Here is a 27,709-nt window from a genome sequence, read left to right as displayed (position 1 = left end):
CTATTAGCTAAAACTATGCTAATAGTGTCAGATAAGTATTCGCTTGTGTTGTATCCTTTGAAGCTGCCCTGGCCTTATCATGACCATGGCTTCTGTATTAATTTGGCCTGTTTAGCATAGCTCTGCTCTGCCCCCTTGTGGAGCTCTTCAGTTACCGTTTCTTACTGTGTCTTATGTAGTTATATCATTGTGGGGATCGCAAAGTAAAAGCCCCCACTTAAATCTTTGACATACTTCTGACTTTTTATTATGTGGGACTTACAACACATACTTCTTATTTTTTCTTCTTCTTCTGACACATGTTACTCCTCTTACCCCGTTCAAGCTTTATAATATGTAGACTGATCTGGATTAGGTTTCTTGCATACAACATTTTGATATCTTTTATACTTTTTAAACTATTCAACTTTTTGCCCATCTTCTTTCACTTTCATGGGACTTTTTTTCAACATTCTAAAGCTCCCCATTGTGACATCATAACTACCAACATTCACTGTAAACAATGTAACTTTGGCACATCAGCTACTTTGACCACTTTGAAATCAACTTGTACAAAAAGTTAGAGCATATGAAATCTTCCTCTACAAATCTGAAATAATAACAAAATGATCTGGTACAGATCTGGTACAGATCAAACTGTTTAAGTAACCATATCAACCTTTTCACTAACTTTTTATAAACAACTGAACTTTTGACCACTTCCCCAACAAGTTACACAAAAAGTTAGAATGTAGGAAATCTTTCTATTCTTCTCTGATATTCAAGTCTGTTCGCGGAACAAAAATATCGCTACGGATCTAATGATACACCTACAGGATTTTAGTAACTGCATTAACACATTTATCCCCATTTTTTCCAGATAACTGCCATTTTTACCACTCCCCCAACAAGTATGATAAAGAATTAGAGCATATGAAATCTTCCTCTACTTCTCTGCTATTCAAATCTGACGCTATAACAAAAATATAATCTACCAATAAAAAGTCACAGGAGTTTAGAGTGACAAAAAAAAGAAGCTAATGTGTCATCATTGAGAAAACCAAACGGAGCTGTTGCTATCAATACTCACACAAACTTAGAGGGTGACATCTTGGTCTACTTCTCTGCTATTAAAATCTGGAATCGGAACAGAATTGTTCAACCAATAACAGCTGTTTGTCATAGTTTAGTGACGAGAAGCATCTAGATAATGTCAGCTAACAGCTTTCTAATGTTGCATCCTTGTGCAGCTGAAATTGAGCTGTTGCCATGGATACCAATGTATTTCAATGGGAAAAAAAGGGCCATAGACTACAATGGTAAAACTAAAAAAAAATCTCCTCTTTAACCGCTATTAACTCCAAACCAACGCTGAGATGTTTAGATTGTTCGGATGGTGGAGGAAGTACTTCGGTCAACTGCCACACAGATTCAAGCTGACCTTCAGACACGAGGTACGACAATTTCAACTTGCACTATCCATCGCCAAATCAATGAAAAGGGGTTATATTGTAGGAGACCCAATAGGACCCCACTGCTGAAGGAAAGACATAAGAAAGCCCGACTGCAATTTTCCAAAACACACCCGAAAGTGACAAAATCCTTCTGGGAGAATATCCTGTAGACAGATGAGACCAAATTTGAGTTTTTTGGTAAAGCACACCATATCTATGTTTACATAAAACAAAATGAAGCTTCGAAGAAAATAACACCTTCCCTACATTCAAACATGGAGGAGGTTTCACTTGCAGTGAAGCCGCTCTGCAACGATACCACATCAGTCATTCAACAGACTCCCATTCAGAGCAACACACAGAAGCATCCAGGGCAGACCTGCTCAAATCTCTCACAAGGCCAAAGAAACAGGACACAAAACCTCCAAGATCCCCCCACAGTTCCCATAGCTGTCCTTCAACCAATCCAGACCCCTCCCACAGTCGCCTCCCCAATAATTAAAAAAATGTAATAATAAAATAATAAACAAGAAAATGAATTCCATTCCACACTCCCAAGAACCCCCACAATGCACCAACAACCAAGAAAATGAACTCATGAGAAAAAAGAAAAAGACAAAAGAAAACAGAAAATAATGCAACTAAAATCATAACAGCAAGGTCAACTGTATATGTTTGAGTGCATGTCTTGCACTACTTACATATGTGTGTGTTCGTGTATGTGTGTATTTGAATGAGAGTGTGTGTATATGCATGTGTCCAAACACCTGCACGGCATCAGCCACAGGCAAACCAGCATTAGCTGTAAAAACACTGCCCCTCAGTGTCGTTCAAACATACTTTTTATTATGTTTTATTTGACTTTATTTATTTAGAAATTTGACCATCATTCTAACTCCACTCCCACTTGTCTACAATTCCACATCCCAACCCTCAGCTTCCCACAGCCCATCCCACCTAATCTCTGCTGGCCACCCTCTTTGGATTTCTATGCAACATATATCTTTCAACTATGCCCTGATGTTTAACATACAATTTCAATGTATCCAATCGAATAGAATTGACAGATTGCGAGTTGAAGATAAATACTTTTACTAAGAGTATTAGTATATTAGTAATTGACTGACCCGGTCTCTCCAGATCTCCTAGTACTATTTCTAGGGTCAATTTTCAATCAATGTTATGCATTTTCAGCCATTCCTGAACCTGAGACCAGAAGGAGGCTACCTGAGGGCAATACCAAAATAAATGGTCTACTGATTCTGTATCCTCACAACAAAATATGGAGAGTTTCAATGATTTTATGCCCCAAATATTCAACGTATTGTTGGTGGCAAGAATTCTATATAATAATTTTAGCTGAAAAGCACAAAGTCTTGAATCTTGCGTCGTTTATACACCATGTACCATGGAATCGGGACATCAAAAATATTTTCCTAATTATTTTTGCAATCTGTATGGCACAGTTGTCAAGATACTGGACCTCAAATGAAACTGGCATGCTTTACTATTTATGCTATTTTTATTCCTCCGGCAGTGTTGATCCTTTATATTGGGAAGACAGATCAGTTCCCTACCTCCATGTAGGTAGAGTTAAAGTGACTATGCATAGATAACAAACAGAGAGTAGCAACAGCGTAAAATAGGGGTCTGGGTAGCCCTTTTATTAGCTGTTCAGGAGTCTTATGGCTTGGGGGTAGAAGTTATTAAGAAGCCTTTTGGACAAAGACTTTGTGCTCCGGTACCGCTTGCCAAGCAGAAGCAGAGAGAACAGTCTATAACTAGGATGGCTGGAGTCTTTGACAATTTTTAGGGCCTTCCTCTGATACCGCCTGGTATACAGGTCCTAGATGGCAGGAAGCTTGGCCCCAGTGATGTGCTGGGCCGTACATACTACCCTCTGTAGTGCCTTGCGGTCGGAGGCCGAGCAGTTGCCATACAAGGCAGTGATGCAACCAGGCAGGATGCTCTAGATGGTGCAGCTGTAGAACCTTTTGAGGATCTGAGGACCCATGACAAATCTTTTCAATCTCCTGTGAGGGAATAGGTTTTTGTCATGCCCTCTTCACGACTGTCTTGGTGTGTTTGGACCATAATAGTTTGTTGGGGATGTGGACACCAAGGAACTTGAAGATCTCAATCTGCTCCACTTCAGCCCCGTTGATGAGAATGGGGCCGTGCACGGTCCTCCTTTTCCTGTAGTCCACAATCATCTCCTTTGTCTTGATCACGTTGAGGGAGAGCTTGTTGTCCAGGCCCCACACGGCCAGAGAGGCTGTCTCATCATTGTCGGTTATCAGGCCTACCACTGTTGTGTCATCGGCAAACTTGATGATGGTGTTGGAGTCATGCCTGGCCATGCAGTCATTAGCGAACAGGGAGTACAGGAGGGGACTGAGCATGAACCCCTGAGAAACACCCGTGTTGAGGATCAGTGTGGTGGATGTGTTGTTACCTACCCTTACCAACTGGGGTAGCCCATCAGGAAGTCCAGGATCCATTAAGTGTTCCTTTTGTCCAGATGAGAAAGGGCAGTGTTGAAATTGCATCATCAGTGGATCTGTTGGGGTGGTATGAAAATTAGAGTGGGTCTAGGGTTTCTGGGATAATGGTGTTGATGTGAGCCATGACCAGCCTTTCAAAGCACTTCATGGCTACAGATGTGTGCTACAGGTCGGTAGTCATTTAGGCAGGTTACCTTTGTGTTCTTGGGCACAGGGACTATGGTGGTCTGCTTGAAACATGTTGGTATTACATACTCAGACAGGTTGAAAAGTCAGTGAAGCCACTTGCCAGTTGGTCAGCGCATGCTCAGAGTACACATCCTGGTAATTCGTCTGGCCCCGCGGCCTTGTGAATATTTACCTCTTTAAAGGTCTTACATTGGCTATGGAGAGCGTGATCACAAATTCGTCCAGAACAGCTCATGCATGTTTCAGTGTTACTTGCCTCGAAGCGAGCACAGAAGTAATTTAGCTCATCTGGTAGGCTTGTGTCACTGTGCAGCTCGCAGCTGTGCTTCCCTTTGTAGTTTGCAAGCCCTGCAACAACCGATGAACATCGAAGCCGGTGTAGTACGATTCAATCTTAGTCCTGCATTGATGTTTGCCTGTTTCATGGTTTGTCGGAGGGCGTAGCGGGATTTCTTATAAACTTCTGTGTTAGAGACCCACTCCTTGAAAGCGTCAGCTCTACCATTCAGTGCGGATGTTGCCAGTAATCCATGGCTTCCGGTTGAGGCATGTATGCACGGTCACTGCGGGGATGACATCATCGATGCACTTGTTGATTAAGCCAGTGAATGATGTAGTGTACTCCTCAATGACATCGGAAGAATCTCAGAACATATTCCAGTCTGTTCTAGCAACACAGCCTGTACCTTAGCATCTGCTTCAATTGACCACTTTCTTGTTGACCTAGTCACTGGTGGTTCCTGCTTTAGTTTTTGCTTGTAAGCAGGAATCAGGAGGAGAGAATTATGGTCCGATTTGCGAAATGGAGGGTGAGGGAGAGCTTTGTACGTGTCTCTGTGTGTGGAGTAAAGGTGGTCGAGAGTTTTTTCCCCCTCTGGTTGCACATCTATCATGCTGCTAGAAATTAAGGTAAAATTTAGGTTAAACAAGTTTTAAGTTTCCCTGCATTAAAGTCCCCAGCCACTAGGAGCTCCGCCTCTGGATGAGCGTTTTCCTGTTTGCTTTTGGCCGTATACAGCTCATTGAGTGTTGTTTTAGTGCCAGCATCAGTTTGTGGTGGTAAATAGACCGCTACGAAGAATATAGATGAAATGGCTCTGGCAGCGCTGAACAGGCGAGGCGCACTGAAGGCCTGGTGAATGGTGCTTGCACTGGGTAGAGGACATGCACAGGAAGCCTGGTGCGGGGAGCTGCCACCGGAGGACTGGTGTGTGGAGGTGGCACTGGATAGACCGGACCGTGCAGGCGCACTGGAGCTCTTGAGCACCGAGCCTGCCCAACCTTACCTGGCTCGATGCCCACTCTAGCCCGGCCAATACGAAGAGCTGGTATGTACCGCACCGGGCTATGCACCCGTACTGGAGACACCGTGCGCTCCACAGCATAACACGGTGCCTGCCCGGTCTTTTTAGCCCCCCGGTAAGCACAGGAAGTTAGCGCAGGTCTCTTACCTGGCGTAGCCATACTCCCTGTGAGCCCCCCCCCAATACATTTTTGGGGCTGACTCTCGGGCTTCCATCCGCGTCGCCGTGCTGCCTCTTCATACTAGCGCCTCTCCGCTTTCGCCGCCTCCAGTTCTTCTTTGGGGCGTCAATATTCACCAGGCTGTGCCCAGGGTCCTTTTCCGTCCAATATTTCCTCCCAAGTCCAGAAGTCCTTCGATCGCTGCTCCTCACGATAAACAGGGGGAGTTGGCTCAGGTCTGAACCCTGACTCTGCCACACTCTCCCTGAGCCCCCCCCCAAGAAATGTTTGGGGCTGACTTTCGGGTTTCCTTGCCAACCGTGTTCCCTCGTATCGTCGGCTCCTATCTCCGGCTGCCTCTGCTCTCCTAAGTGCCTCCACCTGTTCCCAAGGGAGGCGATCTCTTCCAGCCAGTATCTCCTCCCAAGTGTAACAACCTTTGCCATCCAAAACGTCTTCCCATGTCCATTCCTCCTTTCGCTATTTCTGCTGTCGCTGCCTGTCACCAATACAATACAGTACCAAGTACAATACCAATACAGACTGTCTGGTGACAACTAACACAGAGACAGGAACAATCACCCACAAACACACAGTGAAACCCAGGCTACCTAAATATGGTTCCCAATCAGAGACAACGAGAATCACCTGACTCTGATTGAGAACCTCAGGCAGCCATAGACTATGCTAGACACCCCTACTCAGCCACAATCCCAATACCTACTAAAAACCCCAATACCACAACACAACACAAAATAACCCCATGTCACACCCTGGCCTGACCAAATAATTATATAAACACAAAATACTAAGACCAGGGCGTGACACTCTGTGAGAAATAAATATTCCAAACATAGTCTGGGACCGTTGTGGGATGCGATAGACCCCAAATTAATACAACTACTACTAGCATCAAAATAAACTTTTTTTACACAGTGTGGCTGACACAACAGATCAGAATGTTTAGCTTTAAATGCTGATAAACTATTAGGATATTTCTTCACATTATAAGCGCAGCAATGAGCACATGGCACAATAAGCACAAATGTTCCATTTGCGGGAAAACGCCATTATCAAAAGTGACCGCAAATGCGATTATGCATGTAATGCTATTATTATAAAGGTGCATTTTTATGTTGAAAATGATTTTTCCAAAACTTGAAACTCACTCGCTGCTTATGTATGCCAGTTAGGCTCTAGTCGTGGCAAAAAGTTTTGAGAATGACACAAATATTAATTTTCACAAAGTCTGCTGCCTCAGTTTGTATGATGGCAATTTGCATATACTCCAGAATGTTATGAAGAGTGATCAGATGAATTGCAATTACTTGCTAAGTCCCTCTTTGCCAAATGAACTGAATCCCCAAAAAAACATTTCCACTGCATTTCAGCCCTGTCACAAAAGGACCAGCTGACATCATGTCAGTGATTCTCTAGTTAACACAAGTGTGAGTGTTGATGAGGACAAGGCTGGAGATCACTCTGTCATGCTGATTGAGTTCGAATAACAGACTGGAAGCTTCAAAAGGAGGGTGGTGCTTGGAATCATCGTTCTTCCTCTGTCAATCATGGTTACCTGCAAGGAAACACATGCCGTCATCATTGCTTTGCACAAAAAGGGCTTCACAGGCAAGGATATTGCTGCCAGTAAGATTGCACTTAAATCAACCTTTTATCGGATCATCAAGAACTTCAAGGAGAGCGGTTCAATTGTTGTGATGAAGTCTTCGGGGCACCCAAAGAAGTCCAGCAAGTGCCAGGACCATTTCCTAAAGTTGATTCAACTGCGGGATCGGGGCACCACCAGTACAGAGCTTGCTCAGGAATGGCAGCAGGCAGGTGTGAGTGTATCTACACGCACAGTGAGGCTAAGACATCTACACGCACAGTGAGGCGAAGACGCACAGTGAGGCGAAGACTCTTGACACCAGGATGGCCTGGTGTCAAGAAGGTTAGCAAAGAAGCCACTTCTCTCAAGTAAAAACATCAGGGACAGACAGATATTCTGCAAAAGGTATAGGGATTGAACTGCTGAGGACTGGGGTAGTCAGTCATTTTCTCTGATGAATCTCTGATTGTTTGGGGCTTCCGGAAAAAAGCTTGTCCGGAGAAGACAAGGTGAGCGCTAACATCAGTCCTGTGTCATGCAACAGTAAAGCATCCTGAGACCAGCCACAATTTTGCCTACAAACACAGCCATGAATAAAGAATGGTACCAACACATCCTCTGAGAGCAACTTCTCCCAACCATCCAGGAACAGTTTGGTGACGAACAATAAGGCAAAAGTGATAACTAAGTGGCTCAGGGAACAAAACCTTGATATTTCGGGTCCATGGCCAAAACTCCCCACACCTTAATCCCATTGAGAATATATGGTCAATCCTCAAGAGGCGGGGGGACAAACAAAACCCCACAAATTCTGACAAACTCCAAGCACTGTTTATGCAAGAATGGGCTGCCATCAGTTTCCATAGACTATAATTGATTTAATCTTGTCTTTACATATACGAAATAAGATATGTGTGAAATTTGTTTTGATTTAGAATGGACCATTATCATGCACCTGTCTCTAAATATGGGCACCGGAAAAAATACATGTCATCTATGTACGTAAATAGTGAATGGAGGACACTTTTCATGTAGGCTATACTCCTGTTGTAAAGACAAGCAATGTGCTTAATATTAGGAAAGTTAAGAAATAAATATAGTAGGCCTTGCCAATAGAAAGCTAATGGGATCCTCCTCTTTTTAATAGAGGCCATATAGAGGAGCGTTTTCTCGCGCAATTGCATAGCCTATAGAAATGTTGCACAACATTAGCTAATGTGCTCTCATGAAGTGTTTGATTAGATATTCAATGACATTTGTATTGATGTCAGAGTGATTACAGGGACAATAGAGCAAGGCATACCAGGCAGTTAGCAAGTTTGGTAGTCTACTAATGACCATCAGCAGCATCAGAGCTTTGACAAGCCTAATTACTGTGACTAAAGCAGTCACATGGATTTTGACTGCCTTCATGACTCATGACCACAGGTGTGGTGGTAAAACGTAAAACATCCCTAACCACAGCCACATAACTACTGACCACATCTACTGACCACAACTACTGAACACAACCACACAATAACTGAAAATAACCACTCAATTACTGATCACAACTACTGAGCAATACTACTGACCACAACAACACATCAATTCACAACAACCACACAATAACTGACAACACAACTACTGACACAACTACACAATTTCTGACCACAACCAAACACCTATAGACCACAACCACACAAATTCTGACGACACAACTACTAACCACAAAACTTCTGACCACACAACAATTGAACACACAACCACTGACCACAACCACACAACCAATGACAGCAATCACTGACCACAACTACACAATTACCGACAACAACCACACTAATATTTACCACACAACTACTGAACAACACAACTACTGACCACAACCAAATAACTCCTGACCAGAACTACTGACCAGAACCACACAACTACTGACCACAACTTCTGAGCACAACCAAATAACTAATGACCATAACCACACAAGTACTGTCCACAACATCACAATTACTGACTATACCAACTAAACACAACTACTGACACAACCACTCAATGACTGACCACAACCACTCAATTACTGACCACAACTACTGACTACAACCAAACAAATTCTGCCCACAACCAAACACCTATAGACCACAACCACCCATATTCTGACTACACAACTACTGACCACAACCACACAACTCCTGACCACAACTACTGAACACATCTGACAACAACCACACAACTGCTGACCACATATTGTGAACACAACCACACAACTACTGACCACAACTACTGACCACAACTACACAACTACTGACCACAACCACACAACTAATGACCAAAACTACTGACCACAATTATTGACAGCAACCTAACAACTTCTGACCACACAACTACTGAACACATCTGACAACAACCACACAACTGCTGACCACATATTGTGAACACAACCACACAACTACTGACCACAACTACTGACCACAACTACACAACTACTGACCACAACCACACAACTAATGACCAAAACTACTGACCACAATTATTGACAGCAACCTAACAACTTCTGACCACACAACTACTGAACACATCTGACAACAACCACACAACTGCTGACCACATATTGTGAACACAACCACACAACTACTGACCACAACCACACAACTACTGACCACAACCACACAACTAATGGCCACAACTACTGACCACAACCACAAAACGAATTACCAAAACCAAACAACTACTGACCACAAACACACAACTACTGACCATAATTACTGATCACAATTACTGACAAGAACCACACAACTACTGACTGCAACCATACAGCTACTGACCACAACCAATCAACTGCTAAAAGTTCAAAAGTTTAGATAAAGCCAAGCCCACTCAAAGTCCGAAAAGTCGAAATGCCTTCACCTTGTACAGAAATGGCACATCACGTCATTGCGAATGACAACGGCACTTTGTGGGGAATATGTCCATTAAATGCAACTCTACACGGCCATACCTGGAAACAGTCCTAGAGGACTGCTTAACTTGTTATGCGCTAATTGATTCGGGTGAGACAATGTTGCTCCTCTCTCAAACATTGTTTGATGATCTCAAAAGGGTTTTGAAGCCAACTAAACGTTCATTAGAAGTGGAACCTACCTCACCTCTCACATTGAGAGTCATGCTGAAACTACACTTCCAGGACGTATCGCTTGTTCACCCTGTGTATGTTAACAGCCTTGAACCCCTGCTACTCGGAACAGACTTGATGGATCAGTTACTCCCACTTCCTACTGATGGATTGGAAAACCAACCACGTATGGTCACAGTGCTTATCCACTGACCACACTGTCTTCCCCTGATGCTAGTTGCAATGCAGTCATCCACGATGGGTATCTGTCGAAAGCACCCCTTGGGAAAAAGATGTTTAGAAACCTCTTGGTACAGAATCCGATCCAAGGAGATATTATGATATCTCGACACATTCCATCAGCAAACCTGATTGACCATTATTTCATGATTACGATCCAGCAGTCTCTGTGAATGAGCAACTTCCCTCTTTGAGGTCGTGCAATACCGTAGTTGAGATGAACTTCTCTTGCTCTTCAAACATTTCCGCAAGCACTGCGGCCGCCACAGCAAGAAAAACATTGATGCTTCCGATGATACATCTTCCACTTTGTGGGGGACTGTAACCCTTTACAATGACACTAATGGTGTCAGTACCGCAACTGACCCGATGACTCCCACTGTTGAAAGAGGTTGCCATACGCGGACACTGTGGTGACTGACAAGCCTCGACAGCAACAGAGTTTAGAAGCACAAATACCAGGACATTTGGTTGAAAGGTTACAGCCATTCTCATAACAACACGACCGCTCGTTGTTATGACTCATACATAGGGTCCAATCTTTTTGTTTGTACCTCGGATACCAACACCAACCACTGGTGGGGGGGGCACAAAGGGGGAATAGTAGCCCAGACCCATGATGAGCCTCAACGTGGCCAATAGGGGTTTGAGACCACGTGCAACATCGTACGAGGCCACCAGAGCAGAAAACAAATCTAGTTGTAAACTCCCCTATGAGAACAGTGAGGAGCAGACAGGCCCCTAGACATCTAAGATATTGCTGAGGTGTACCACACTGGTCGTAAAAGAAGTCCAGTGAACTTCTACCTCCAAAACAAATGGCAAAAATAGTCATCTTGCCATGTGTAGGTTCAACTACAATACATCTAGTAAAGTGCTCTAATCATTTGTTCCGGTAGTACCATATTTCAGAATAAATCGGTAGGACAACTGGTCCCCTTGAGCACCAGTACCAATGCTACCACAGTCAGTCCAACAAAAATCAGTATGAAGGTTAGACCTCACAAGTCAAATTGCTATTGCTCACCGCGACAGAGGAGTTAGTAGTCACTCAGATTGCAACACGTGTAAGGGAATCTCCAGAACACTCTTCTGATGGTCAACACACATGCCACTAATAAGTAGAACCCTCCATTCAGGAGGATAGTTATTAGAAGTCATGAACCATGATCACACCGCATACAACTGGTTCAGTGCTTAGAGAGTACTTCCGTCGTGAGGTTACGTCCTCCGTGGGTAACATAGCTATGAAACAGACTCCTTCATACCTATCACCACTACAATGGTGTAAGACATATTGATGTTAGGTAAAACTAATACAGGTCCCCTTAACATATGTCTTGAGGTTGACATAATTTCTTACTGATCTCCAGGTATCGACCTGGAAATTATCTGACGTCAGACTCATTCAGAACAGGTTGCAACCTACCAGGAGACTTGGTTCTTTCCCTTGGCATGTGCGCTTATGTAGGCAAAAACGAGGATTTATGCTCGGGCCACTTAAGGGTCAAAACAAATTGATTGAAAAACATTTGTAGATTGAAAAACATTTGAATACATTTTAGAAAAAGGCTGTGACCTAACAAAATGTGCAAAAAATAAAGGGATCTGAATACTTCCGAATGCACTGTATGTGGACACCTGCTTGTCAAACAGCTCATTCCAAAATCATGGGCATTAATATAGAGTTGATCCCTCCTTTGCTGCGACAACAGCCTTCACTCTTCTGGGAAAGCTTTCCACTAGATGTGGAACATTGATACGGGGACTTGCTTCCATTCAGCCACAAGAGCATTAGTGAGGTCGGGCACTGATGTTGGGCAATTAGGCCTGGCTCGCAGTCAGCGTTCCAATTCATCCCAAAGGTGTTTGATGGGGTTTTCATTTTTATTTTTTATTTCACCTTTATTTAACCAGGTAAGCTAGTTGAGAACAAGTTCTCATTTACAACTGCGACCTGGCCAAGATAAAGCAAAGCATTGCGATAGAAACAGTAACACAGAGTTACACATGGAATAAACAAGCGTACAGTCAATAACACAATATAAAAAAATAAAGTCTATATATAGTGTGTGCAAATGGCATGAGGAGGTAAGGCAATAAATTTGCCATAGTAGCCAAGTAATTACAATTTAGCAGATTAGCACTGGAATGATCGATGAGCAAATGATGATGAGCAGATGATGGTGTGTAAGTAGTGATACTGGTGTGCAAAATAGCAGCAAAGTAAATAAAAACAATATGGGGATGAGGTAGGTAGATTGAGTGGGCTATTTACAGATGGACTATGTACAGATGCAGCGATCGGTTAGCTGCTCAGAAAGCGGGTGGGTGTTGTTATCATGATGGGTGAGCTGAGATAAGGCGGAGCTTTACCTAGCATTAACTTATAGATGACCTGGAGCCAGTGGGTCTGGCGACGAATATATTGCGAGGGTCAGCCGACTAGAGCATACAGGTCGCAGTGGTGGGTGGTATAAGGCGCTTTGGTAACAAAACGGATGGCACTGTGATAGACTACATCCAATTTGCTGAGTAGAGTATTGGAAGCTATTTTGCAAATGACATCGCCGAAGTCGAGGAATCGGAAGGACAGTCAGTTTTACTTGGGTAAGTTTGGCGCCGTGAGTGAAGGAGGCTTTGTTGCGAAACAGAAAGCCGACTCTAGATTTGATTTTGGACTGGAGATGTTTGATATGAGTCTGGAAGAAGAGTTTACAGTTTAGCCAGACACCTACAGTGGGGAGAACAAGTATTTGACACACTGCCGATTTTGCAGGTTTTCCTACTTATAAAGCATGTAGAGGTCTGTCATTTTTTATCATAGGTACACTTCAACTGTGAGAAACGGAATCTAAAGCAAAAATCCAGAAAATCACATTGTATGATTTTTAAGTAATTAATTAGCATTTTAATTGCATGACATAAGTATTTGATACATCAGAAAAGCAGAACTTAATATTTGGTACAGAAACCTTTGTTTGCATTTACAGAGATCATACGTTTCCTGTAGTTCTGGACCAGATTTGCACACACTGCAGCAGGAAGGATTTTGGCCCACTCCTCCATACAGACCTTCTCCAAATCCTTCAGGTTTCGGGGCTGGCGCTGGGCAATACGGACTTTCACCTCCCTCCAAAGATTTTCTATTGGGTTCAGGTCTGGAGACTGGCTAGGCCACTCCAAGACATTGAGATGCTTCTTACGGAGCCACTCCTTAGTTGCCCTGGCTGTGTGTTTCGGGTCATGGTCATGCTGGAAGACCCAGCCATGACCCATCTTCAATGCACTTAAGATCTCGCGATACATGGCTACATCCATCCTCCCCTCAATATGGTGCAGGCGTCCTGTCCCCTTTGCAGAAAAGCATCCCCAAAGAATGATGTTTCCACCTCCATGCTTCACGGTTGGATGGTGTTCTTAGGGTTGTACTCATCCTTCTTCTTCCTCCAAACACAGCGAGTGGAGTTTAGACCAAAAAGCTCTATTTTTGTCTCATCAGACCACATGATCTTCTCCCATTCCTCCTCTGGATCATCCAGATGGTCATTGGCAAACTTCAGACAGGCCTGGACATGCGCTGGCTTGAGCAGGGGGACCTTGCGTGTGTTGCAGGATTTTAATCCATGACGGCGTAGTGTGTTACTAATGGTTTTCTTTGGGACTGTGGTCCCAGCTCTCTTCAGGTTATTGACCAGGTCCTGCCGTGTAGTTCTGGGCTGATCCCTCACCTTCCTCATGATCATTGATGCCCCACGAGGTGAGGACTTGCATGGAGCCCCAGACCAAGGGTGATTGACCGTCATCTTGAACTTCTTCCATTTTCTAATAATTGTGCCAACAGTTGTTGTCTTCGCACCAAGCTGCTTGCCTATTGTCCTTGTAGCCCATCCCAGCCTTGTGCAGGTCGACAATTTAACCCTGATGTCCTTACACAGCTCTCTGGTCTTAGCCATTGTGGAGAGGTTGGAGTCTGTTTGATTGAGTGTGTGGACAGGTGTCTTTTATACAGGTAACGAGTTCAAACAGGTGCAGTTAATACAGGTAATCAGTGGAGAACAGGAGGGCTTCTTAAAGAAAAACTAACAGGTTTGTGAGAGCCGGAATTCTTACTGGTTGGTAGGTGATCAAATACTTATGTCATGCAATAAAATGCTAATTAATTACTTAAAAATCATACAATGTGATTTTCTGGATTTTTGTTTTAGATTCCGTCTCTCACAGTTGAAGTGTACCTATGATAAAAATGACAGACCTCTACATGCTTTGTAAGTAGGGAAACCTGCAAAATCGACAGTGTTTCAAATACTTGTTCTCCCCACTGTAGGTATTTGTAGTTGTCCATGTATTCTAGGTCAGAACCATCCAGAGTAGTGATGCTAGTTGGGGGAGCGGGTGTGGGCAGCGAACAGTTGAAAAGCATGCATTTGATTTTGCTAGCATTTAAGAGCAGTTGGAGGAGTGTTGCATGGCATTGAAGCTGGCTGCAATCCCAACATCGGGTTAAGTGTCATCAACAACCGCTGAATAGCATAGCGCTGCATTCAATAAATATTACTACAAATATTTATATTCATGAAATCACAAGTGCAATATAGGAAAACACAGCTTAGCCTTTTGTTAATCCACCTGTCGTGTCAGATTTTGAAATGATGCTTTCAGCGAAAGCAATCCAAGCATTTGTGTAAGTTTATCGATCGCACTAAAACATTAAGTACACTTAGCATCAGGAAGCTTGGTCACGAAAATCAGAAAAGCATTCAAATGATTCGTTTACCTTTGATGACCTTCGGATGTTTTCACTCACGAGACTCCCAGTTACACAACAAATGTTCCGTTTGTTCCATAAAGATGATTTTTATATCAAAATAACTCAGTTTGTTTGTCGCGTTATGTTCAGAAATCCACAGGAAAGAGCGGTCACGACAACGCAGACGAAAATTCCAAATAGTTTCCATAATGTCCACAGAAACATGTCTAACATTTTTTATAATCAATCCTCTTGTTGTTTTTAAAATATATAATCGATAATACATCAACCGCAAATGTCTTTCACAGTAGGAGAGGTGAAAACAATGGCTGTCCAAATTCTGTTGCGTGAGCAAAACTCATGTTACCACTTGACGCGATGTTATCGTTCTGGCTCATTTTTCAAAATAAAAGCCTGAAACTATGTCTGAAGACTGTTGACACCTTGAGGAAGCGATAGGAAAAGGAATCTGGTTCATATCCCTTAAAATCCAGCAATGGGAGGCTATGGAACATGGAGTTTTCAAAATAGAAGCCACTTCCTGTTTTGATTTTCCTCAGGGTTTCGCCTGCAATATCAGTTCTGTTATACTCACAGACAATATTTTGACAGTTTTGGAAACTTGTGATTTCTATCCAATACTAATAATAATATACATATATTAGCAACTGAGACTGAGGAGCTGGCCGTTTACAATGGGCACCTTTTCATCCAAGCTACTCAATACTGCCCCTACAGCCATAAAAAGTTAACACAGTGTCCAAAGAAGGGCCAGATGTATACAGAATGGTGTTGTCTGCGTAAAGGTGGATCAGGGAATCACCACAGCAAGAGCGACATCATTGATATATACAGAGAAAAGAGTCGGCCTGAGAATTGAACCCTGTGGTACCCCCATAGAGACTGCCAGAGGTCCGGACAACAGGCCCTCCGATTTCACACACTGAACTCTGTCTGCGATGTAGTTGGTGAACCAGGCGAGGCAGTCATTTGAGAAACCAAGGCTATTGAGTCTGCCGATAAGAATACGGTAATTGACAGAGTCGAAAGCCTTGGCCCGGTCGATGAAGACGGCTACACAGTACAGTCTTTTATCGATGGCGGTTATGATATTGTTTAGTACCTTGTGCGCGGCTGAGGTGCACCCATGACCAGCTCGGAAACCGGATTGCAAAGCGGAGAAGGTACGGTGCGATTCAAAATGGTCAGTGATCTGTTTATTAACTTGGCTTTCAAAGACCTTAGAAAGGCAGGGCAGGATGGAAATAGGTCTATAACAGTTTGGGTCTAGAGTGTCACCCCATTTGAAGAGGAGGATGACCGTGGCAGCTTTCCAATCTTCAGGGATCTCAGGCGATACGAAAGATAGGTTGAACAGACTGGTAATAGGGTTTGCAAAAAATGGCGGTGGATAATTTTAGAAAGAGAGGGTCCAGATTGTCTAGCCCAGCTCATTTGTACGGATCCAGGTTTTGCAGCACTTTCAGAACATCTGCTATCTGGATTTGGGTGAAGGAGAAGCTGGGGAGGCTCAAGCAAGTAGCTGCAGGGGGTGCGGAGCTGTTGGCCGGGGTTGGGGTCACCAGAAGGAAAGCATGGCCAGCCGTAGAGAAATGCTTATTGAAATGTTTGTTTATCATGGATTTATCGGTGGTGACCGTGTTGCCTAGCCTCAGTGCAGTGGGCAGCTGGGAGGAGGTTCTCTTGAAGACGGCTGCACAGTACTGTCTCTTACCGGTGGCAGTTATGATATTGTTTAGAACCTTGAGCGTGGTTTGAGGTCCACCCATGACCAGCTCGGAGACCGGATTGCACAGCAGAGAAGGTACGGTGGGATTCGGAATGGTCAGTGATCTGTTTGTTAACTTGGCTTTCAAGGACTTTAGAAAGGCAGGGCAGGATGGATATAGGTCTGTAACAGTTTGGGTCTTTGAAGAAGGGGGAGGCTATGGCAAATAGCAGCTTGGGGTGCAGAGCTGTTGGCTGAAGTTGGGGCAGCCAGGAGGAAAGCATGGCCAGCCATAGAGAAATGTTTATTGAAATTCCCGATAATCGTGGATTTATCTGTGCCTCAGTGCAGTGGGCAGCTGTGAGGAGGTGCTCTTATTCTCCATGGACTTTACAGTGTACCAAAACGTTTTGGAGTTAGAGCTACAGGATGCCACAAGATGTTTTTGTGCTGGTCAAGGGCAGTCAGGTCTGGAGTGAACCAAGGGCTATATCTGTTCTTAGCTCTACATTTTTTGAAAGGGGCATGCTTATTTAAGATGGTACGGAAATTACTTTTAAAGAAAGACCAGGCATGCTCGACTGACGGGATGGGGGTCAATATCCTTCCAGGATACCCGGGCTAGGTCGATTAGAAAGGCCTGCTCGCATAAGTGTTATAGAGAGCGTTTGAGTGATGAGGGGTGGTCGTTTGACCGCGGATCCCATAGCAGATGCAGGCAATGAGGCAGTGATCGCTGAGATCCTGATTGAAAACAGCAGAGGTGTATCTGGAGGGCAAGTTGGTCAGGATAATATCTATGAGGGTACCCATGTTTCTGGATTTAGGGTTGTACCTGGTGGTTTCCTTGATAATTTGTGTGAGATTGAGGGCATCTATCTTAGAGGACTTCTGGGGTGTTGAGCATATCCCAGTTTCGGTCACCTAACAGAACGAACTCTGAAGATAGATGAGGCAATCAATTCACATATGGTGTCCAGGGCATAGCTGGGAGCTGAGGGGGGTATATAATAACAGGCGGCAACAGTGAGAGACTTATTTCTGGAGAGATTAATTTTTAATATTAGAAGCTCGAACTGTTTGGGCATAGAACTGGAAAGTATGACAGAACTTTCAAGCTCTCTCTGCAGTAGATTGCAACTCCTCCCCCTTTGGCAGTTCTATCTTGATAGAAAATGTTGTAGTTGGGTATGGAAATCTCAGAATTTTTGGTGCCTCCACATCACCCGAGGAACAGAGGAGTAGGATGAGGCTAGCAAAACTGGTCGTCTAGTGCGTTGGGGACAGAGAATAAAAGATTTCTGGGCGTGGTAGAATAGATTCAGGGCATAATTTGCAGACAGGGGTATGGTGGGGTGCGGGTACAGTGGAGGTAAGCCCAGGCACTGAGTGATGATAAGAAAGGTTGCATCTCTGGACACGCTGGTTATACTGGGTGAGGTCACCACATGTGTGGGAGGTGGGACAAAGGAGGAATCTGAGGCATGTACAGTGGGACTAAGGGCTCCACAGTAAACTAAAACAATGATAATTATACAAGGCATATTGACATTTGAGAGAGACATAAAGCGAGGCATAAAGCAATCACAGGTGTTGATTAGGAGAGCTAGCTAAGACAACAATGGATAAGACAACAACAGCTAATCAGCTAAGACAACAACAACAAGTAAAATGGCGATGAATGGGCAGAGAGGGTCGGTGAGCAACACACAGGGCCTGAGTTTTGGGCTAGGGCCGACAGATAAACAAAGGTAAACAAAGTGGAGTTCCGTGATAAATGAACAGTCCAGCAGGCATCAGCTATGTAGCCATAGGGTTCAGTGTACAGCAATAGATGGAACAGGTAAGCTGCGCGGTAGTCGTTGCTACGCTGGCACGCGGGAGACACAGCGTTTAAAGTTAGAAGTCCGGGGTAAGTAGAAGCGTCTGCTCCAACATCCGGGAAAGGCCGGTTGAAGACACAGCTGATGGAATTACGTCTGCGGACCAGTCGTGGTGGTACGGCAGGGCACCATGTCGACGAAGGGACCGGGTCAGATGGTCGAAATTAGTATTGTAGTTGTGGTAATTACATTTGCTAGCTTCAGGTCTGTGTCACTCAGTGGCAGCTAGCTAGCTGTGATGATCAATGGTCCAGGGTTTACGGCAGGAATCCGGCGTTAGGTCAGGGCTCTGTGCAGGCCAGTCAAGTTCTTCCACAATGATTTTGACAAACCATTTCTGTATGGACCTCGCTTTGTGCACATGGGCTTTGTCATGCTGAAACAGGAAAGGGCCTTTCCCAAACTGTTGCAACAAAGTTGCAAGCACAGAATTGTCTACAATGTCATTGCATGCTGTTAAGTTTCCACTTCACTGGAAATAAGGGGCCTAGCCCGAAGCATGAAAAACAGCCCCAGACCATTTTTTCTCCTCCACCTCCACTTTACAGTTGGCACTATGCATTCGTTCAGGTAGCATTCTCCTGGTATCCGCCAAACCCAGATTAATCCGTCAGACTGCCAGATAGTGAAGCGTAATTCTTCACTCCAGACAACGCGTTTCCACTGCTCCAGAGTCCAATGGCGACGAGGTGTACACAACTCCATCCGAAGCTAGCATGGGGATCTTAGGCTTGTGTGCGGCTGCTCTTCGATGGAAATCCATTTCATGAAGCTGCAGATGAACAGTTATTGTGCTGACATTGCTTCCATAGGTAGTTTGGAACTCTGTAGTGAGTGTTGCAACCGAGGACAGACCATTTTTACGCGCTTCATGCATCAGCACTCTGTGTTTCCCTTCTGTCAGCTTGTGTGGCCTCCCACTTCACGGCTGAGCCGTTGTTGCTCCTAGATGTTTCCACTTCACAATAACAGCAGTTACAGTTGACTGTGGCAGCTCTAGCAGGGCAGAAATTTGATTAACTGACTTGTTGGAAAGGTGGCATCTTAACATAAGAAGGTGCCACATTGAAAGTCACTGAGCTCTTCAATAAGGCCATTCTACTGCCAATGTTTGTCTATAGAGATTGCATGGCAATGTGCTCGATTTTATACACCTGTCAGCAATGGGTGTGGCTGAAATAGCCAAATCTACGAATTTGAAGTGGTGTCCACAAACTTTTGGATATATATTCCAGACTCTTATATTGCTAGTTTTAATATTTATATATTTCTTTATTCCTTTATTTTTTGGGGGGGATTAGCATGTATTGTTAGGTTCTACTGCACTGTTGGAGCTAGGAACATCTGCATTTCGCTATACCCACGATAAGATCTGCAAAATATTTGACCAATAAAATGCTAGTTGATTTTGACTTGAATAGAAGCCATGATTTCAGAAGAGGACTGTATGGCTTTTGCAAACCCAATGTTCCCTGAAGTATTTTAACACAAAATAAAGCTGTGGAAATTGTTTGAAGGCCAGTGGTTGTAATGTAAATTATATTTCTAAAGTCCTATTTGATTCTTTGTTTGCTATTCATTTAGAGCACATCCTTAGGCATCATCCTCGTAAAAATGTACTCTACTGCAGTGTTTCCCAATCTCGGTCCTTGGGACCCCAAGGGGTGAACATTTTGGTTTTTGCCCTAGAACTATATATCTGATTCAACTAATAATCAAGCTTTGATCGTTTGAATCAGCTGTGTAGGCTTTAACCGGGGGTGAAACCTTCCTTAGACATTTCTCCTGTTGGTGATGCAGAAAATCTACACATGGCTATCATAGTGTCATGCTGTCTTCTGCATCATCAGCTCAAACTGGCCCAAGTCCCGGGCTAGGCTATTCTATTCTATTCTATCAGCTGTTCCATGCATCACTCTGCATTGTTACCCTTTCACACTATAGTCCCAACCTAAACCACCAACTGTGCTGGCTCTGATATTTTGACATTGTCCTTTCCAGCAAATATGTTGGATATGTAGACCAGCTCATTACATCTTGGTTTGGCATGGCTTAACTCAGAGACAGTGGATCACATGTATTGCTGTCGAGGGTTCATTGTCTCTGTGGGATCGAATAGCGTGAGATAACAACACTTTAGACATATAGGCAATAGCAAGGGTATTCTAGATGATTAATAATGTTTGCAGAGCGCCAAACAATGAAATCTTACCAATTATCTAGCTAGGTGATTCAACTGATGATATATGACAAAGTGATCGTCATCGTGTGATCTTCACCCTGGTTAGATGTACAATGCAAGGGATTACTCTGTTCTATGCATTCTATGTTCTATTTGTTATGTTCTATGGAAGTGTTTTAAAATGTGTCAATATGTTCACGATATCATTCCACAATTTTAAATGCTATGAATTAGGCAAATTAAGTAACAGTGAAATATTGCAGTATACAGTGGGGCAAACAAGTATTTAGTCAGCCACCAATTGTGCAAGTTCTCCTACTTAAAAATATGAGAGAGGCCTGTAATTTTCATCATAGGTACTACTTCAACAGACAAAATGAGAAAAAAATCCAGAAAATCACATTGTAGGATTTTTTATTAATTTATTTGCAAAATATTTTTCTCATTTTATCTGTCATAGTTGAAGTGTACCTATGATGAAAATTACAGGCCTCTCTCATATTTGTAAGTGGGAGAACTTGCACAATTGGTGACTGACTAAATATTTTTTTGCCCCACTATATATTGCTGTAAAAAACAATGAAAGTTATTCATCCACTGCCGAGTGTATGTGTGTTGTGTTCAATCCAGTTTGTGTGTGTGACAGCTTATTAGGCCTTACATTTTTTATCAAATTGATGCTTTCACAACTTCCTGACAATAAATACAAACCAGATAAACAATAAAGTAGCCAAGATGAGGAAACGGATGGAATCGAATCTAAGCCAGGTCATTCACAGATCACAGGTGAGACTACAGTCATAGAGAGCCACTGTATGCTACAGTTACCCATCTCCCCAAAGGTTAGCACTAGATTAGATTATTATGGCTAATCAGATCACTCACAGGTGAGCCTACTAAGAAACCTATCCAACGGTCAGCACAGATTATTATGGCTAAAGTCATAGATCGCCACTGGTGCTAACTAAATCTATCTAAGGGTCAGACTCAAAACAGTGGGTAGTAATGATCTCACCCTAATCCTGACCAATCTTTGCAAGGGTCAAACTGACAGATTTGTATAGGTACAGTGAGACTAGATAGCATCATAAGTGTTTATAAGTCCACAGCTTCAGAAGCAAGCCCTAGCCATAACACTAGTCTAACGGATATGGGAATTGTACTCTGCTCTTTACTGCAAAAGCCCAATCATTTAGATTCTAACAGCTTATACTAAGAACTCAAAACACATTAGCATGACTCCAGATGTTTGGAGGTCCATGAGGAATAATTTCATGCAGAAATGATGTAATAGGGGATCTAGATTGCAGAACCTCCCCTAACAGTGTTCCCTAAAAGCACCCAAACAGAGATGGGTAGCATCCCAAATGGCAACCTATTCCCTCCACAGTGCACTACCTTCGACCAGAGAACTTGGGATGCAGACATGGTGCTACTGTAGTTCTGTCTGGGAACCTCCTCACAACAGGGACAAGGGTTTTTGGTATCTGTGAGGGCTTTTCCAAATCCTCTTTCAGAGCCACCGAGCAGAATGGAGATATTATGATCTGACACTCTGTGAGTGCAGTGCAGCACCCTTAAAATACAGGCCCAGCATAATCCACCTGAGAGAAATAAGCATTATGTATTGTGAAAATATATAAAAGTTTTGAAAATATTAAATCACTTACCTCATGATGGAAATGAACAACATAACATGGAACACCAGGTGCAGGAAACCATTGAGTTGATAAATAATGATAATAAAAACAAAAGCATAATAAAAACATATGATTTTATATTAAGTAAGGGCTTACCTTCTCTTGGTACTGCCTGCGGGACGAGTCCAGTGATTGGATGAGAGCGGTGGCGTGGCCGACGAACATGGCGTAGCAGGTGGCGCCCACAATCATACTGAGCATGGTGATCCACAGGTCGGACATGCTGACGGGCGCCCGGGCGCCGTACCCGATACACAGCATGTGGCTCATGGCCTTAAAGAGAGCGTACGAGTACTGCTTACCCCACGAGTCATTCTGTAGGGGAGACAGGGGGAGGATGGGGGAGAAAGAGGGAGAGAGAAGGGGAAAGGGGGGAGTTACCGCGGGCTTGTAGAAGATTTACGGCACAGAGAGAGGAGGATCTTTCTCTTTGATGGATCACTGAACCTCCACAGAACATCCTGCCAACATACCTTCATGCTTGGGCACGTTACACTCACAGAGTGACTAAACCACCACTCCCTCTCCTCCCTTGCTCCCTCATTCCTCCTCGGCCAATGCGTGTAAAACAATTCGATGGCTGGAAGCGGTGCTAATCAACATTGATTACTTCCATTAGCTGTGTAAGAGCTGATGTATAGTTTGTCTTTGACATAGGGATCCTTCACTTCACTGAGCTGGACGGAGGAAGCAGAGAGGCGAGGGTTCTGCCTGGCTTCTGCCTTTTCTCTACTGCGTCCCAAATGGCACTATTCCCTGCATAGTGCACTGCTTTTGTAGTCTACTATATGGGAAATATGGTGCCATTTGGGACATAACCCTTCTTATGGCTGATTACCACAAGTGCTTTAATGGGATTCAGTGCAGAGAGGCAGAAATACAGTCCTGTCAGGACGAAGGCACTATGATTCAGCCCAGATACTATACACCCTGCTGGAGCAAGGCCTAGACTAAGCATCTGGTACATTGGTTTGAATCAATAGCATACAGTATTTATACAACCGCATTCTTCAGCATTGATTCTCAACATAGTCTCCTGATGATCCTTACTGTTGCTGTAAATGTCAATCAATCAAATGTATTTATAATGCCGTTTTTTCATCAGCAGTTGTCACAAAGTTCTTGTACATTAAATGCAAGTGCTTATACAGTGTGGAAATTGAAGCTCTGATTTTGAAAAGCAATAGGGAGCCTGCAGCGACAGCACTGGTAGGTGTGGCATACAAGAAAAGACAACTCCGATGAAAGACAGGGCATAAACCAACCTGCTAAATTCCTGAAGAGAAATCAGATCCTGCAGTTCTAGCATACAGGTTTCAAAGGCTTCCACGTAGGGAGCTGAGAAAATTGACAGACTTGAGGTGGCATACAAGACAGCAGCAGAGAAAGAAAGACCTGGGTAAAGTACAATAGTTGCAGGCACTAAAGCAACGGTATAAGACAGAACACTTGAGGTGGCTTCCAAGAGAGCGGCAGCAAAAAACCTAGTAGGACTTTGTTCTAAAGTATAACAGTATGGTGTGTGACACTGGAGGTGGACACTGGAGGTGGACACTGGAGGTGGACACTGGAGGTGGACACTGGAGGTGGACACTGGAGGTGGCAGGCACTACAGCAATTCTTTCTAGAGGTGCATGAGTAGTTCTTTCTATGAAGTGTTCTGCTGGAGTACTTCCTCAGTACTTTTAGTTCACAGAAAGAGAGGAACAGGTGAGAAAATTGGAGGAGTCAGTCACTCAGGAAGAGCAACTACAAGAGACTGTATATGGGAGCTGTCACAGCCGTCTTTCCAAATTGACCTTAGGTGCCTTGCCGGGAGTCATAGTGTGCATCCCAGATGGCACCATATTCACTTTGTAGTGCCTATAGAGGCCTTAAGGGCTCTGGTCAAAATAAATATACTATATAGTGAATAGGGTGCCATGTTGGATGTAGTCACAGATGTAGGGGCCTGTTTGGTGGCTTGCTAGCCATATTATATGACTCTACTCTCTTATTTTTGTTTTATTTATTTTATAAATCGACATTGAAGTCTTCAAGACTAGTGGCTTGCAAGGGGATGGAATTTATGCCACTAGGAAGTGGGTTAGCAGGTCAGGAGTTGTACAGAATATCCTGACCTGGAGGCTTGTGACATTTGTGACATGTACTAAGATGAGTAATGTAACAAACAGTTCATTGGGTTCAGGGTTTGGTTGTGTGGTTGCAGCCAAAAAAATAAAGGGGTCAAAAGGCATACAGTTTGAATAAGATGGACTTGCCTTGAAAGAAAAAAGTTTGAAGGCTTATTTTTATTTTCTTATACAGTGCATTTGGAAAGTATTCAGACCCCTTGACATTTTCAACATTTTGTTACGTTATAGCCTTATTCTAAAATGGATTAAATAGTTTTCCCCCCTCATCAATATACACACAATATTCCATAATGACAAAGTAAAAAACGTTTTTTTGAATTTTTTGCAAATGTATTAAAATATCTATCTATATTTTTTTATATTTACATAACTATTCAGACCCTTTACTCAGGACTTTGTTGAAGCACCTTTGGCAGCGATTACAGCCTCACGTCTTCTTGGGTATGATGCTGCAAGCTTGGCACACCTGTATTTGGGGAGTTTCTAACATTCTTCTCTGCAGATCCTCTCAATCTCTGTCAGTTTGGATGGGGAGCGTCGCTGCACAGCTATTTTAAGGTCTCTCCAGAGATGTTCGATTAGGTTCAAGTCTGGGTTCTGACTGGGCCACTCAAGGACATTCAGAGACTTGTCCCAAAGCCAACCCTGCATTGTCTTGGCTATGTTCTTAGGGTCATTGTCTTTCGCCCCAGTCTCAGGTCCTGAGCTCTCTGGAGCAAGTTTTCATCAAGCATCTCGCTGTACTTTGTGCAGTTCATCTTTCCCTCGATCCTGACTAGTTTTCCAGTCCCTGTCGCTGAAAAACATCCTCAATGCATGATGCTGCCACCCCCATGCTTCACCCTAGGGATGGTGACAGGTTTCCTCCAGATGTGACGCTTGGCATTCAGGCCAAGGAGTTCAATCTTGGTTTCATCAAACCAGAGAATCTTCTTTCTCATGGTCTGAGATTCCTTTATGTGCCTTTTTGCAATCAACAAGCGGGATGTCATGTACCTTTTTACTGAGAAGTGGCTTCCGTCTGGCCACTCTACCACAAAGGCCTGATTGGTGGATTGCAGCAGAGATGGTTGTCTTTCTGGAAGGTTGGATGGGGAGCATCGGCTTCTTGGGCACCTCCCTGACCAAGGCCCTTCTCCCTTGATTGTTCAGTATGGCCGGACGGCCAGCTCTCGGAAGAGTCTGGTGGATCCAAACTTCTTTCGTTTAAGAATGAAGGCCACTGTGTTCTTTGGGATCTTCAATGCTGCAGACATTTGTTGGTACCCTTCCCCAGATCTGTGCCTCGACACGACCCTGTCTTGAAGCTCTACAGACCATTCTTTCAACCTCATGGCTTGGTTTTTTCTCAGACATGCACTGTCAACAGTCGGACCTTAAATAGACAGGTATGCCTTTCCAAATCATGTCATCAAGGATGATCAATGGAAACAGGATGTACCTGAGCTCAATTCCCCTTTCATAGGAAAGGGTCTGAATACTTACTGTACGTGATTTAGGTATTTGTGTTTTTTTTATACATTTGCAAACATTTATAAACATTTTAAAAAATATGTTCATTATGAGGTATTGGTATTGTGGTATTGTGTATTGAGGTATTGATTCATTTTTTTAAGGCAGTAACGTAACAAAGTGTGGAAAAATGGAAGGGGTCTGAATACTTTCCGAATGCACTGTATATCCTTACTCTAGTATTTCATATTCTTGTGAAAATTAAGCAATACTGAACAAAAATATAAACGCAACCATTTCAAAGATGTTGCTGAGTTCATGTAAGGAAATCAGTCAATTGAATTTTTTTTTTTTTACCTTTATTTAACTAGGCAAGTCAGGTAAGAACAAATTCTTATTTTCAATGGCAGCCTAGGAACAATGGGTTAACTGTCTTGTTCAGCAGCAGAACGACAGATTTTTACCTTTTCAGCTCAGGGATCCGATCTTGCAAACTTTCGATTGCTAGTCCAACGCTCTAACCACTAGGCTACCTGCCCCCCCATAAATTAATTTGACCGTAATCTATGGATTTCACATTACTGGAAATACAGATCTACATCTATTGGTCACAGATACCTTAAAAAAGTAGGGGCGTAGATCAGAAAACCAGTCAGTACCTGGTGTGACCATCATTCACCTCATGCAGCGCGATACATCTCTTTCGCATAGAGTTGATCAGGCTGTTGATTATGACCTGTGGAATGTTGTCCCACTCCTCTTCAGTGGCTGTGTGAAGTTGCTGGATATTGGCAGTAACTGGAAAATGATGTCATACGTGTCAATCCAGAGCATCCCAAACATGCTCAATGGGTGACATGTCTGGTGATTATGAAGGCCATGGAAGAATGGGACATTTTCAGCTTCCAGGAAATTGTGTACCGATCCTTGTGACATGAGGCCGTGCATTATCACGCTGAAACATGGAGTGACGATGGCAGATGAATGGCACTACAATGAGCCTTAGGATCTCATCAAGGTATCTCTGTGCATTCAAACTACCATGGGGTACTCTGTTCACAACGTTGACATCAGCAAACCCACACATTGCCATACATGTGGTCTGTGGTTGTGAGGAGGGTTGGACGTACTGCCAAATTCTCTAAAACAACGCTGGAAGCAGCTTATGGTAGAGAAATTAACAGCAAATTCTCCGGCAACAGTGCTGGTGAATATTCCTGCAGTCAGCATGCCAATTGTACACTCCCTCAAAACTCCCTCAAAATTGTGTTGTGTGGCAAAGCTGCACAAAATTTCAACTGGCCTGTAAGTGTCCCCAGCACAAGGTGCATCTGTGTAATAACCATGCTGTTTA

At 43.5% G+C, this 27,709-nt stretch overlaps 1 protein-coding gene across 1 annotated transcript in view; it reads right to left on the bottom strand.

The window, feature by feature from the left end:
• LOC112219712 (potassium/sodium hyperpolarization-activated cyclic nucleotide-gated channel 1) overlaps window positions 1-27,709 on the bottom strand; it is a 173,469-nt gene that overhangs the window by 52,993 nt on the left and 92,767 nt on the right. The window contains exon 4 of the mRNA XM_024381224.2: window positions 22,865-23,083. Coding sequence (XP_024236992.2) covers window positions 22,865-23,083 — 219 coding nt within the window. The remainder of the gene's footprint in view (window positions 1-22,864; window positions 23,084-27,709) is intronic.

This window comes from Oncorhynchus tshawytscha, linkage group LG20 (assembly GCF_018296145.1).
Source record: "Oncorhynchus tshawytscha isolate Ot180627B linkage group LG20, Otsh_v2.0, whole genome shotgun sequence".
Lineage (NCBI taxonomy): Eukaryota > Metazoa > Chordata > Actinopteri > Salmoniformes > Salmonidae > Oncorhynchus > Oncorhynchus tshawytscha.
Note: the sequence above shows the minus strand (reverse complement) of the source record. Positions and strands in the feature narration are given on the sequence as shown.